This window comes from Stegostoma tigrinum, chromosome 1 (genome assembly GCF_030684315.1).
Source record: "Stegostoma tigrinum isolate sSteTig4 chromosome 1, sSteTig4.hap1, whole genome shotgun sequence".
In the NCBI taxonomy this organism is placed as follows: Eukaryota; Metazoa; Chordata; class Chondrichthyes; order Orectolobiformes; family Stegostomatidae; genus Stegostoma; species Stegostoma tigrinum.
Window position 1 is genome coordinate 162742595 of NC_081354.1, and position 14238 is coordinate 162756832.

Below are 14238 nucleotides of genomic sequence, written 5' to 3' on the forward strand. Positions count from 1 at the left end.
CACATGGAGCTGGAAAAGTCAGCAGCAAATCCAAAAGGTAAATAGAGAGGGTGAACAGTTTAAGATTTTAATTTATTCTAAAACAGACACTTACTAATGTATCACTGCGAAGTGATTGAACTTACAGAGTACTGTATTTGAATATCCTCTTTTCCTCCAATGGGAAATATCCCACAGAACATAACTACAGCTTTAATATTAGCTGCAATGGGAGAATTCAATTAATTTTAACATTATTTTATTTGAAGTTGAACTTTTCAGAAACACGTCATCATGAAATGGTCTTAGTGAATAGCAAATAAAAGAGTACTTCAAATAATAATCGTATTTAAATGAATAACACTCAAACCTTTCTTTCCATTCCCCTTCAAAATGGGAATAAAAGATGTAATGAGTTAATCAGTGCAAGATTTAATTTTTACCTTATCAATTGTTAGCATGTAGAAGTTGGCAATGTTGTGCTCCTGGGCAAAGCGGATTCTTGCTCGGCACTCATCTTCATCGATTACCTCTCCCACGTACTCGTTAACAAATGTTCCCTGAACCAGACAAAATGTACAAAGTGGACAATGGAAACTCCTGCATCACTAAGCTTGTCAGATTTCTTTTTATTCTATTTCTGCTCTCTCACTAAAGTGGTGGATTGGAATCGCAACACAGAAGTTAATCTGATGTTTTACTGCTGCCTGACATAGTAGTTTGTCAACGAACTTGACAACTGCATTGTTTCAGGTTCATGCTATTTATTCCAACCATCACTTGTGCATGTACAACATTTTATTAAGCTAAGTGAACATAATTTTAATTGTGCTGTAAAGATCTTCGCTGTACAGTTAAACTGCAAAGTGATTATCATTCAGGTGTATAATGCTTAGATGCCATGACACAAGGACCACCACATGTGGGAGGCAGTGACGTGAACAGTCTTGCCACTGGACTAGTAATCCATGTCCCCATTAATCCAGTTTTCTTCTGCAAAGACCTCAGAGTTCCATTCACAGTGGTGACTTCTGAAACTAGAAACTGACGCTGGGAACAATACTGGCATGCTGATTAGCATGTAAGAAACCCCTGAGCAGCCGAGCAGCCTCATACATTAGGAGGAATATTTCTATCTATCTGGAGACCCAAGCTAATAATCTGGGAACATGTGACTGAATCCCACCTTGGCAGACATGAATCATGAAAATCTGGAATTAAAATTTGGTCTAATAGCAAATGTTGCTGTAAAAACTATTTGGTTCACTAATGTCCTTTTGGGAGAAAATTGGTCATTCTTATTTGGTTTGGCTTGCACGTGATTCCACACCCACTGCAAAGTGATTGATTCTGAAGTGCCCTGTGAAACGGCCCTAGCAACGTAGACAGTTCAAGCAGGGATCAGCAATAAATGTTGGCCCAGACAGCAATGCCTACATTCCTGGAACTAATTTTTTTAAAAAAATGGTACGTGAGTAAATAAATCCCACAAAATAATACTTGGGAAACTTAGTGTAATCCAGATACTGCAGAAGCTTATTATTCTGTTGTTAGGAGAAAATAACTACTGTAGTTAAAGTTTTCAAATTTGTTGGTTTTTAGTGTTGCTGCTTCAAAACTGGACCATTCCCGTGGAAACTAAATGAAAGCAGAATGTGCCATGAGGGCTACTTCAATGAATATCACAGATGAACGTGTTCACTATATTCTCACACAACTGAGAAATACAATTTTGTGATGTATTTGGATAATACGAGTCTTCAAAAGAGACAATTAAACATTGACAACTTCTACAATCACTACACCAAAGCCTGGAATTCTCTTGTTTTAACTTGTACTAACCCTCTTCAGTATCAGGGATACACTGCTCCAAGTAGGGTCTGATTCCTATAGTTTGGTAAATGACAGGCTTTCTGAAAGTTGGGAACTCTTAAAAAATTGGAATGAACAAAGCTTCCTCTTTATTAATTTCAAACCAATCTATTGAAATGACTTTTCAGTTTTTAACTGCTCATCATACCTCATCCTTGACCCTTCCTTGCATTTCTGCATACCTATTAGAAGTATTTCCATTTCAGTTACAGGACAAAAGCTTTGTTTTTAAAAGAACCTTTGTTCTATGAGAAGGAGCTTTTCTTGTCCAAGTACATTCTATCATTGGCACATCTATGGAGAGAAAAAGTTAACTTTTCCTAGTTACCATCAGTTCTGGAGAAGGGTCATTGAATCCGAAACGTTAACCCTGCTTTTTCTCCAGTTACTGCCACAGCAGTTGAGTTTTTCCAGGTATTTGCATTTATGATTTTCAGCATCTGTAGTTCTTTTGTTATTTTGTTTTGTATTCTTTGATGTTCTATACTGACACTAGCTGCAAACTAATACAGGCTTAGCCTTGATTTGTCCAATATGTACACAATTGAGCCACACACTGAGTCACCTTCAGTTAAATACTTTAACATACAAAAATGAGTACAAATGCAAGAGTAACGTACTTTTTTAATGTCAGTCTTTGAAATTAGGCCCCAGCCCTTTCCGGCAGTCTTGACTACCTGTGATTCAGGATACTGACGTTTGGTAAAACATTGGTTTTGGCATCGCACACCAGCAGGACACACAGCTGGATGACATTCATACATTAACATTCTGTTCAGGCACTCCGAATCCAAGCCACAAGGATGATCATCAGTAGGTTTACAGTTGCACCTCGAGATTTCCGAAATATCAGCTGTGTAAATCTGTGCTTTGCCATAAGGTTTATTGACCTTTTCAAAAAGCAGAACTTGATTAAAACTCCAAACCTAAACAAAACTGGTCAATTAATATGCCATAATTCATACTCTATTCTTCAGGCAGGCAGTATATATATGATTTCTAGTCTTTTGGAGGGCCACAGGCTGGAGAAAGTTTTTTTTGTCTAAGAATAGTTATTTAAAAATGACAGAATAAGCTAAATGATGGATCAGCATGTCTACTTTGGTTTTGTATAAAGCAACCAGCTTGAAAAGCTACAATTTCTCACAAAGCCAGGAAAGGTTGGACCAATAATCGATCAAGTTCAAAATGCTTCATATATTCATATTGTGGATAAATAGAGTTACAAATGGAAGTTGTACCGCAAGTATCAAGATTAAAACTTCACAAATTGAACTGCTTTTTATTCAACACTTCCTGATGATTTGATGGAACACACAGGCAGTGCTTGACTTGCGAACAGGCTCTGTTCTTGGGTTCATTTACAAGTCAATCTGTACACAAGTTGGAACACAATGCAGGACAATATAAAGTAGCTATTCATAAGTTCGCAAAATGATTGTATGTTGGATCATTTAAATTACACATTGAACGGGTTTATGTTCCTAAGAATGAGCATTTTTAAGTTCAACAATTGTAAATTAGGGACTCACTGTGTGTATAGATTGAAGCAGCAAGGGAGAAGCAAATAACGTAACACAGAAACATAGAAAATAGGAAAAGGAGTAAGCCATTCAGCCCTGCTCATGATGACATTCAATGTCATCATGGCTGATCATCCAACTTGGAATCAAATGGCAAAACTAAAAATGGTACTGTTAGCCCTCAGAACTAGGTCTCATTGGAATAAATAGCCTGTGGCTAGAAAGAGAGAATAATTCAATCAGTGATAATGGGAACTCAGTGTCAACTTGTATCCTACAGAAAAGATTCTGTAGGAACAAGGCTGTGTTTTCAGGGCAATCTTTAGTCACTACAATATACCCTTTAAACGATTAGACCATACAACTTTGCGTGAACTTTCTATACTTGATCCTGATTTTATTATTCAATATATTTTCTCCATTTTAGAAAAACCATCAACTCAAATATTTCAATAAAATTAATTTGACAGGTGGCCAAAAATGTAATAAATATTTTGTAAAAGTTTTAAGGTCAATATTTCATCTGTGTTAAGTCAATTTCAGAAGGACCAGCAGATTACAAAGAACAAAGAACGGTACAGCACAGAAACAGTCCCCTTGGCTCAACAAGACTGTGCCGACACGAGGCCTTTCTCATCTAAAAACCTTTTGTCTCTACGTGGTCCACATGCTTCTATTCCCTGCCTAGTCATATATCTGTCAAGATGCCTCTTCAATGCATTACTATTATTGTCCCCTCCACTACCTCCTACGCCAACACATTCTAGGTACTTTACAACCCTTTATGTATAAAACTTGCCCCTCACATCTCTTTAAACTAACCCCCTTTCATTGTAAACCTATGTCCCTTAGTAAGTGACATTACTACCCTTGGAAAAGGATGCTGACTTTCCGTGCCTCTCAAATTTGAAAACATCAATTAAGTCATCCTTTGTCCTTTGACGTTCAAGTGAAAACAAAAAAAGTTTCACCAATCTCTCCTCATAGCTATTATCCTCCAAACCAGGCAACATCCTGTTAAATCGTTTCTGCAGCCTCTCCAATGCCTCCACATCCTTCCGATAGTGTAATGACCAGAACTATACACAATATTCCAAACGTGGCCAAACTAAAAGTTCTAATTAGCTGCAACATGACTTGTCAATTTTTTCATGCTTTTTGCCCTGACTAAACATGCCGAATGCCTTCTTGACCACCTTGTCCACTGGATTTACAATTCCAGGGAATTTGGGACCTATATGCCGAGATCCCTCTGTATAATAATACTATTAAGGATATCGCTATTTACTGTACACTTCCCAAAATGCATCTTTTCACACTTCTCCCAAATAAACGCTACCTTGCTATCCTCCATCCAAGTCTACAGCCTACCTATACTCTGCTGTATCCTCTGGCAATCTTCTTGACTATCCACAGCTCCCTGAATCTTTGTGTCATTTGCAAACTTATCAGGCCAACTACATTCTTGTCCAAGATAAAGAAAGTGTGGAGCTGGATGAACACAGCAGGCCAAGCAACATCTCAGGGGCACAAAAGCTGGCATTTCGGGCCGAGACCCTTCTTCAGAAAAGGGGGATGGGGAGAGGATTCTGTAAATAAATAGTGAGAGAGGGAGAGGCGAACTGAAGATGGTTAGAGGAGAAGACAGGTGGAGAGGAAAGTACGGGTGGTGAGGTAGGGAGGGGATAAGTCAGTCTGGGAAGGATGGACAGGTCAAGGGGGTGGGATGAGGTTAGTAGGTAGGAAATGGAGGTGCGGCTTGAGGTGGGAGGAAGGGATGGGTGAGAGGAAGAACAGGTTAGGGAGGTGGGGATGAGCTAGGCTGGATTTGGGATGCAGTGGGGGGAGGGGAGATTTTGAAACTGGTGAAATCCACATTGTTACCATTGGGCTGCAGGGTTCCCAAGCGGAATATGAGTTGCTGTTCCTGCAACCTACCGGTGGCATCATTATGGCACTGCAGGAGGCCCATGATGGGCATGTCTTCTAAGGAATGGGAGGGGGAGTTGAAATGCTTTGTGACTGGGAGGTGCAGTTGTTCATTGCGAACTGAGCGTAGGTGTTCTGCAAAGTGGTCCCCAAGCCTCCGTTTGGTTTCCCCAATGTAGAGGGAGCCACATTGGCTACAGCGGATGCAGTATACCACACTGGCAGATGTGCAGGTTAACATCTGCTTAATATGGAAAGTCATCTTGGGGCCTGGGAGGGGGGTGAGGGAGGTGGTGTAGGGGCAAGTGTAGCACTTCCTACAGCTGCAGGGGAAAGTGCCGGGTGTGGTGGGGTTGGAGGGGAGTGTGGAGTGGACACAGGAATCGCGGAGAGAGTGGTGTCTCCAGAAGGCAGACAAGAGTGGGTTGGAAAAATGTCTTTAGTGGTGGGGTCGGTATGTAGATGGCGGAAGTGTCGGAGGATGATGTGTTGTATCCGGAGGTTGGTTGGGTGGTATGTGAGGAGTAGGGGGAAATTCTCTTTTGGCACTTATTGCGGGGGGCAGGGTGTGAGGGATTAGTTGCAGGATATGTGGGAGACACGGTCGAGGCTGTTCTTGACTACTGCATGGGCAAGTTGTGGTCCTTGAAAAATGAGGACATCTGGGATGTACGGGAGTGGAATGCCTCATCCTGGGAGCAGATGCGGCAGAGGCGAAAGAATTGGGAATAGGGGATGGAATTTTTGCAGGAAGGTAGGTGGGAGGTGGTGTATTCCAGGCAGCTGTGGGAGTCGGTGGGCTTTAAATGGACATCGGTTTCTAGGTGGTTGCCTGAGATGGAGACAGAGTGATCCAGGAAGATGAGGGATGTGTTGGAGATGGTCCAGGTCAACTTGAGATTGGGATGGAAGGTGTTGGTGAAGTGGGTGAACTGTTCGAGCTCCTCTTGGGAGCAAGAGGCGGCGCCGATACAGTCATCAACGTAATAGAGGAAGAGGTGGTGTTTAGGGCCACTGTAGGTGCAAAAGACGGACTGTTCCACATAACCAACAAAGAGGCAAGCACAGCTTAGGCCCATGCGGGTGCCCATGGCCACCCCCTTTGTCTGTGCCCACGGGTCCTAGTCTCCCCACCTAACGGAAACAACTTCCCCGTGTCCACACTTTCTAAGCCATGCATTATCTTGTAAGTTTCTATTAGATCTCGCCTCAACCTTCTAAACTCTAACGAATACAATCCCAGGATCCTCAGCCATTCATCGTACGTTAGGCCTACCACCCCCCTTGTCTGGGAAATGGGAGGAATCGAAAGAGAAGCTTTTGAGGGTGAGGACGAGTTCGGCTATGCGGATGAGGGTGTCAGTGGAGGGAGCTGGTTGGGTCTGCGGGACAGGAAGAAACGGAGGGCCTTTACGCCATCTGCATGGGGAATGCAGGTGTATAGGGACTGGACGTCCATGGTGAAAATGAGGTGTCGGGGACTGGGGAATTCTCCAAATTATGTACCTAATGTTACAAACAGAGGTCCCAGCACTGATCCCAATCGAACACCACTGGTCATGACTAACAAATTCTGGCCCTGTCACCATCAAAAGCTCTAACTCTACAGTTTAAAGCTGGTCAATACTTGTAAAGTTACACCCCATTTCTGAAGAAGTATTTTCAGTGCTTCTTGAGCAATCTTGGCATGATAAACTTGATCAGAAAGAAGGCCCATTGCCTCCTTGGTGCCTACAACCTCCAGCACTAACGGAAACAACTTCCCGGTGTCCACACTTTCTAAGCCATGCATTATCTTGTAAGTTTCTATTAGATCTTGCCTCAACCTTCTAAACTCTAATGAATACAATCCCAGGATCCTCAGCCATTCATCGTACGTTAGGCCTACCACTCCAGGGATCATCTGTGTGAATCTCCGCTGGACACACTCCAGTGCCAGTATGTCCTTCCTGAGGTGTGGGGCCCAAAATCAGACACAGTATTCTAAATGGGGCCAAACTAGAGCTTTATAAAGTCTCAGAAGTACATCGCTACTTTTATATTCCAACCCCCTTGAGCTAAGTGACAACATTACATTCACTTTCTTAATCATGGACTCAACCTGCAAGTTAACTTTTAGAGATTCCTGGACTAGCACTCCCAGATCCCTTTGTACTTCAGCTTTATGAATTTTTTCACTGTTTCGAAAATAGTCCATGCTTGTATTCTTTTTTCCAAAGTGAAATTCAACGTGAGCAAATGCGAGGTCTTGCATCAACCATTTCCTGAACCAATCTCCTAAACTGTCTAAATCTTTCTGCAGCCTTCCCACCTTCTCAGTACCACCTGCTTGTCCACCTAACCTCGCATCATCGGCAAACTTCGCCTGAATGCCCCCAGTCCCTTCATCCCGATCATTTTATATACAAAGTGAACAGCTGCTGCCCCAACACTGAACCCTGCCGGACACCACTTTTCACTGGGTGCCATTCCGAAAAAGAGCTTTTTATCCCAACTCTCTGCCTTCTGTCGGACAGCCAATCCTCAATCCATGCCTGTAGCTCACCTCGAATACCATGTGCCCTCACCTTCCTCAGCAACCTCCCGTGAGGCACCTTATCAAAGGCCTTTTGGAAGTCTAGATAGATAACTGGGTTTCCCTGGTCTAACCTACTTGCTACCTCTTCAATCAAAGAATTCTAACAGGTTTGTCAAGCACGAAATAAGTTTTAAGTGGCTGAAATATGTTTGTGTTGATAAATGCACATACATGGAATTATACTTTAGTACAAACATTCTTGTAGAAGGCAGAGAGCAAGAATACTGAAACAGGTTCGAATTCACACCTACCTTTATGTGTTTATATGGCGGAGGCTTTCTACCATTACGCTCGTTCTCCTGAGCTTCTCTCGTCTCCCGCTCAGCCTTGAGATCCTGAAAGCGTTCTGCCGCCTCATCTAAAGCTGAAGTGATTATGATAAACATAGACCGTATATCAGAAGATGCAGTTGCAAAATGAATATCTGTTTTGGTCAAATAATAGACTTACATTAAAACAACAAATTGACAATTGTTAGTTTAGGTGTTCCTTTGCATTTTTAATCTTGTGTTGTGAAAAGTAGATTACTCTTTCAAACTGGTATGAATCCCTGGGCTCACCAGAGGGATTTAACATTAAATAAGCAGTGCATGAAGTCTTTTTCATAGATGATTGTGAAGAAAGCTGTTGTGAAAATCACTTGTGGTATTGCACTGGCTTTTAGAACCCAGAGCACTTCTACAGTTGGGTGTACAGAACTTTTGCCTGTGTTTTCATAATAGTCTTTAGTTAAGACAGATACATCAATCAGTGCTGATGGTCAAACAATTCCACTGCGAATTGGCACAAAAAGGCGGTTCATTGACATATGATGTAAAGGTTGTGGAAGAGTTCACAGTTTCTTTGAAGCAAAAAGTTACAACATCCCATCCTTTACATTAACCGTAGAATGACCCTATTGATGGTGTCTAACCAGAGTGCTTCAAGCACCTTCTATTTTCAGTCCAGTCCCTTGCAATCTCTATCACAGTGTCAGTTTATAGAACCCTCTTTTACACAAACAGTCTAACAAAATACAGGCATTTCAATAATCAAAGACATTTGTTTACATGACCACTGCAACAATCTAGACTCAGTAAGAACAATCACATCTGAGTATATTCTTCCAGTTAAGATTTACCTATTTAAGTCACCCAGGTTACTTATGTAATGAAAAGGAACACTGATTTAACACAGTGGATGCCCATTCCAATAAAGTTCAATATCTTTACAAGTAGTAAAGATACCAGGTAGTTGTATTGGACGTGCCCAGAGACATTCCACACGTAGCATATGGTTTGAAGAGGCTTTGTCACATCTCAGTGGGCTGGAGCACTGGAAATCAAGTCCTGATATTTCAGGAATTGTCTCAAAAGTTAATCAAGGCATGCAAAAGCTGCCCAATTTAACTGTTTATATTCAGGTGAACAGAAAGCGTGGACCTACTTGGAAATGTAACAGGATTAATAATTAAGGAAGTAATACCAGCACATTTGAAAAATCAAACTAATCAAGCAGCGTCAACACGGTTTTACAAAAGGGAAATTGAGCTTGTTTGACTTAGACTTTTTAAGAGGAAATGTCAAACAGAGTAAATAGAGGGGAACCAGCAGACGTGTTGTTTTTGGACTACCAGAAGGCATTGAATAAGGTACCTCAAAAGGTTAAGTCTAAGGTAAGAGTCCACTGTGTTGGACACAGTACATTGGCACGGATTAGCTAACAGGAGTGGAGATAAGGGATTCTTTTTCCGGATGGAGACCCAAGACCAGTAGGGTTCCACAGGGATCAGTGCTGGACCACAACTGTTTAAAACATACACTAATGACTTGGAGGAAAAAAGTGAATACATCAAACTTACAGATGACACAGAAATAAGTAGACAGGCAAGTTGTGAGAGGGATACAAACAGTTTTACATAGACATATTTTGATAGGTTAAATAATTGGGGAAATGGTTGACAAATGGTGTATAATATAGGAAAATGTGAACTTGTTCATTCTGGAAGGCTAGAAGAAATTTCAACCCATCTTTATGCCTTATCCAAAGATGTTATTCCCAGAGTTTAGACTCAGTCAGGGGAAACATCTGACTAACATCAAACAAGAATCTTATAAGCTTCATTAAAGTCACCTCTCATTCTTCAAAACTCTGGAGAATACGGAAGCAATCTGCTCAACTTCGCCTTGTTAAACAAGCCAGCCCTCTAGGGATCAATCTGGTCAATCTCCGTTGCAAGCTTCCTACGGCAAGAGTATCGCTCACCAAAACTGTTCACAGTATTTCAGCTGAAGTCTCACCACAGCTCCATACCTGCAGCAAGGTATCTTTACCTTTGTACTCGAATCTCTTTACAACGAAGGCTAACATACACCATTTGGCTTTGTAACTTCTGGCTGTACCAGGATGCTACCTTTTAGGGTTCCCGTGAAAAAGGACACCCAGGACCCACCCTCTGAACACCCAAATTTCCCAACTTCTAACTGTTGAAGAATTTACAGCCTGCTCTCTTTTGTACCGATTCACCATTTCATCTTCATATTCCAGTTGGTTCATCGTAAAACTGTAAGATATAGGAGCAGAATTAAGCTTTTTGTAGAATTCCTACAGTGTGGAAACAGGCCCTTCAGCCCAACAAGTCCACACTGAGCCTTAGAGCATTCCAGTCAGACCCATCCCAATATAACCCTCCCTAATCTACACATCCCTGAATGCTACAGGCAATTTAGCATGGCCAACCCACTACACATCTTTGGATTGTGGGAGGAAACCGGAACATCCAGAGGAAACCCATGCAAACACGGGGAGAATATGCAAAATCCAAACAGACAGTCACCTGAGACTAGAATCGAACCTGGGTCCCTGGTGCTGTGATGCGGCAGTAAGCACTGTGCCACTGTGCCGCAAACTAGGCCACTGAGTTTGCTCCATCATTCAATCATAGCTGATATGTTTCACAACCCCTTCTCCTGCCTTCTCCCTCTATCCCTTGATCCCCTTACTCATCAAGAACCTATCTCTGACTTAAATACACTCAATAACATGGTCTCCACAGCTTTCTGTGGCAATGTGTTCCATAGATTCACCACCCTCTAACTGAAGAAATTCCTCCTCATCTCAGTTCTTTGCTCTAAGGTTGAGAGGTCAGGTATGACTTTCTTCTACCAGTGAAACTATCTTCTCCATGTCAACTCTACTGAAGCAAAGGGGAGACAATAGTCTAGTAGTATTATTGCTGGGCTGTTAAACCAGAGAACATAGATGATTTTCTGGGGACCTGGGTTTGAATCCTGCCACAGCAAATGGTTGAATTTGAATTCAATAAATATCTGGAATTAGGGCGGCGCAATGGCTCAGTGGTTAGCACTATTGTCTCACAGCACCAAGGACCAAGGTTCGATTCCAGCCTCGGGCAACTGTCTGTGTGAAGTTTGCAAGTCTCCCTGTGTCTGCACGGGTTTCCTCCCGCAGTCCAGCCATGTGTAGGATAGTTGGATTGGCCATGCTAAATTGCCCATAGCGTTTAAGGGTGTGTTGATTAGGGTTATAGGGGGATGAGTCTGGGCGGGATACTCCGAGGGTCAGTGTGGGCTCGTTGGGCTGAAGGGCCTGTTACCACACTGTAGGGATTCTATTAAAAAATTCTGTAAGAGTCTAATGATGACCATGAATCCACTGTTGACTGTCAGGAAAAACCCACCTGGTTCACTAATGTCCTTTAGGGAAAGAAACTACCACCCTTACCTGGTCTGGGTGACATGTGACTCCAGACCCACAGCAATGTGGTTGATCCTGAACTGCCCTCTACGCAATCAGAGATGGACAATAAATACTGCCTAGCCAGCAATACCCTCACCTCGTGAACGAATAAAAAAAACTTCAAGATTTCTTGCATTTTTCTCGTAAATTGCATGGGAATGTCTGTTCATCAACAAATTAGGAAATACAACATGCGCATATACAGTCCACAAATTCAAGTCGTTTATACAGATTCTTGCAGTATACAATAGAAGGGAAGCAAAGGCCTTGTTCCTTTTTCACTGGACTAGAAATCCAGAGGCCCAGGTAATATTCTGAGGACCTGGGTTCAGATCCCATCATGCCAGTGGAATTTGAAATCCATAAAAAAAATCTGGAAATTAAAGTTTAATAATGACCATGAAACCATTGTCAATTGTTTAAAAGGCCCATCTGGTTCATTTATGTCCTTGAGGGAAGGAAACTGCCATCTTTAGCTCGTCTACCAAAAGTAGCCATTTGATCCAAATGCTCGACCCATTGCAAGGTGGTTGACACTCAACTGCCCACTGAAATGGCTTTGCAAGCCATTCAATTGGACCAATAGTTACAAAGGGGGGAAAAAGGGGAATAAAACTGGATGGACCACCTGGCATCAACACAGATACTGGAAATGATCCTAACCTTTCTTTGTTCTCAATTCTGCCTCTTCCTTAAAAATAGTCTGCAGAATTCACACAAAAGAGGTGGCCTATCTAAAATCTTTCGAATTCTGAATTTTGAAAGATAACCATCAATGCATCAACGAACATTTGAGTTATCTTTTCAACATTCTGGGATGAAATTCGTCTGGTCCAGGGTAGTTATTAATCTTCAATCCAGTTAACATTTCAGGTACAACTTCTTTACTAATGCTGATTTATTTGAGTTCTTCAGTTTCACAAGCCCCTTGGTTGCCTAGTATGTTGCAGAGTTTTTTTCTGTATCTTCTTGTGTGAAGACAGTTGACAAGTAACTGATTAGGTTATCTACCATCTCCCCATCTCCACTGCTGTCCTCACCTGATAACAGGCCCATTTTCATCCCAGTGGGCTTTGGCACATACCTAAGAAGCTTTTATAGTCCACCTTTATGTTTTTTGCTTGTTTGTATTTTTTACTTCTCCAAGTTATTTTACTGGTTTCTAAATTACTCCTAATCCTCAGGTGGAACATTTTCTGTAATTCTTAAAGCCTCTTCCTTTGCTCTAATGCAATATCAAAGTTTGTTTTTGTTAACCATGGTCGATTCCCTTTGAGATTTTGAGCCTTCGAAGAAAATATATATTTGTTGTACACTTCTTTCATTATTAGTCACTGCCTGTCCACCAGCAAATCTTTGTGTGTATGTTCTCAATTCATCAGTGTCAACTTGCCCCTCAAACCTCACAATCTCCTTTCTTCAGATTTAAAACCTTAGTTTCATCATGAACAAAATTGCAATCAAAAACTTATTGTGAACTTCTATCATACCATGGTTACTATTTTCCAGAGGCTCTTTTACAGCAAGATTACCAATCAGCCCTTTCTCATGGCATAACATTAAAATCAAAAACCACTAAAATTCCTCGCTGGTTGCTGAATATACTGCTCCAGAAATCCATCTTATACAGGCTCCAGGAATTCAAATGCCACAATACAAATATTTCACTTTTACAGTAGTACCTTTTCTAAAAGCTTTGCTGAGGCTTTTGATTTTATTGTCTTTGCTTCCCCTATCACCTTCCATATAAGGAAATACGCGTGCCTGATGGGTCCAAAAGTAGTCATTTGATCCAAAGAAGTGAACTGGAAACTCGCCAATCTCATGCTTCATATTTTGAATATTTGTCGGAATGTTTCTTGGGTGACAAATCTCTGCAGGCCACCACCTGTGTTCGAACGAAAATAAAACCAGATTATTGCAACAAGTAATTTCAGTGTCATGAAATATGGAAGTAACATGAAAATAGATCCCAAATTATACTGTAAATATTCAATCCTATTCTCTGAAAATGATTAATCACTGTGAATTATACTCTAAGGAACATAAACGAAAACACAGCTGACAGGCTAAATTCAGTGAGTAGGTTTAATCAAATAGAGAAGGGTAGCCCTGGAAAAGGAGAAAATTAACTTCATCTTTGTATTTTGGATACATCAAAAAGGGAAAAGAAAGCTATTAAATATACCTGGGTGAAAACTGACAAGAGTAATAACAAAGGAATCATTGAGTCTTAGATTATCCAAGAATAACTTGGGAGAGGCATCACTTTATTCTTCATTTGAACGAACGAAGGAAATGCACGTGAATGGGAATGAAACCATCTTCGGCATCATTGTGCAAGAGTGAAGGAGAATACTTAAGCACTGAAACAAAATAGTACGTTTTTGTATTGAGAATATCCTGCTAAGTCTATCAAGTAATCACTCAGTACTTGCAAAGCAGAACATAAGGAACACAAATTAATATTACAAAGACAGAGCAAAGCTGCAAAATAAATGAGAAAGTCTAACAAGATGAGACAAAACCAGAAATAGGCTGCAATGAGCTGGAGGAAAGCCGACAAAAAATATGAGGGGGAAAAAAGCTATTTAAGTTCTTTTACCCCAGTTTTCACAT

At 41.2% G+C, this 14238-nt stretch overlaps 1 protein-coding gene across 3 annotated transcripts in view; it reads right to left on the reverse strand.

The window, feature by feature from the left end:
- nsd2 (nuclear receptor binding SET domain protein 2) overlaps positions 1-14238 on the reverse strand; it is a 144622-nt gene that overhangs the window by 20191 nt on the left and 110193 nt on the right. For all 3 annotated transcript variants that reach the window (XM_048529530.2, XM_048529511.2, XM_048529519.2), the window contains exons 16-19: positions 13302-13507; positions 8133-8245; positions 2472-2741; positions 423-539 (exon numbers count right to left, since the gene is read on the reverse strand). In XM_048529530.2, coding sequence (XP_048385487.1) covers positions 423-539; positions 2472-2741; positions 8133-8245; positions 13302-13507 — 706 coding nt within the window. The remainder of the gene's footprint in view (positions 1-422; positions 540-2471; positions 2742-8132; positions 8246-13301; positions 13508-14238) is intronic.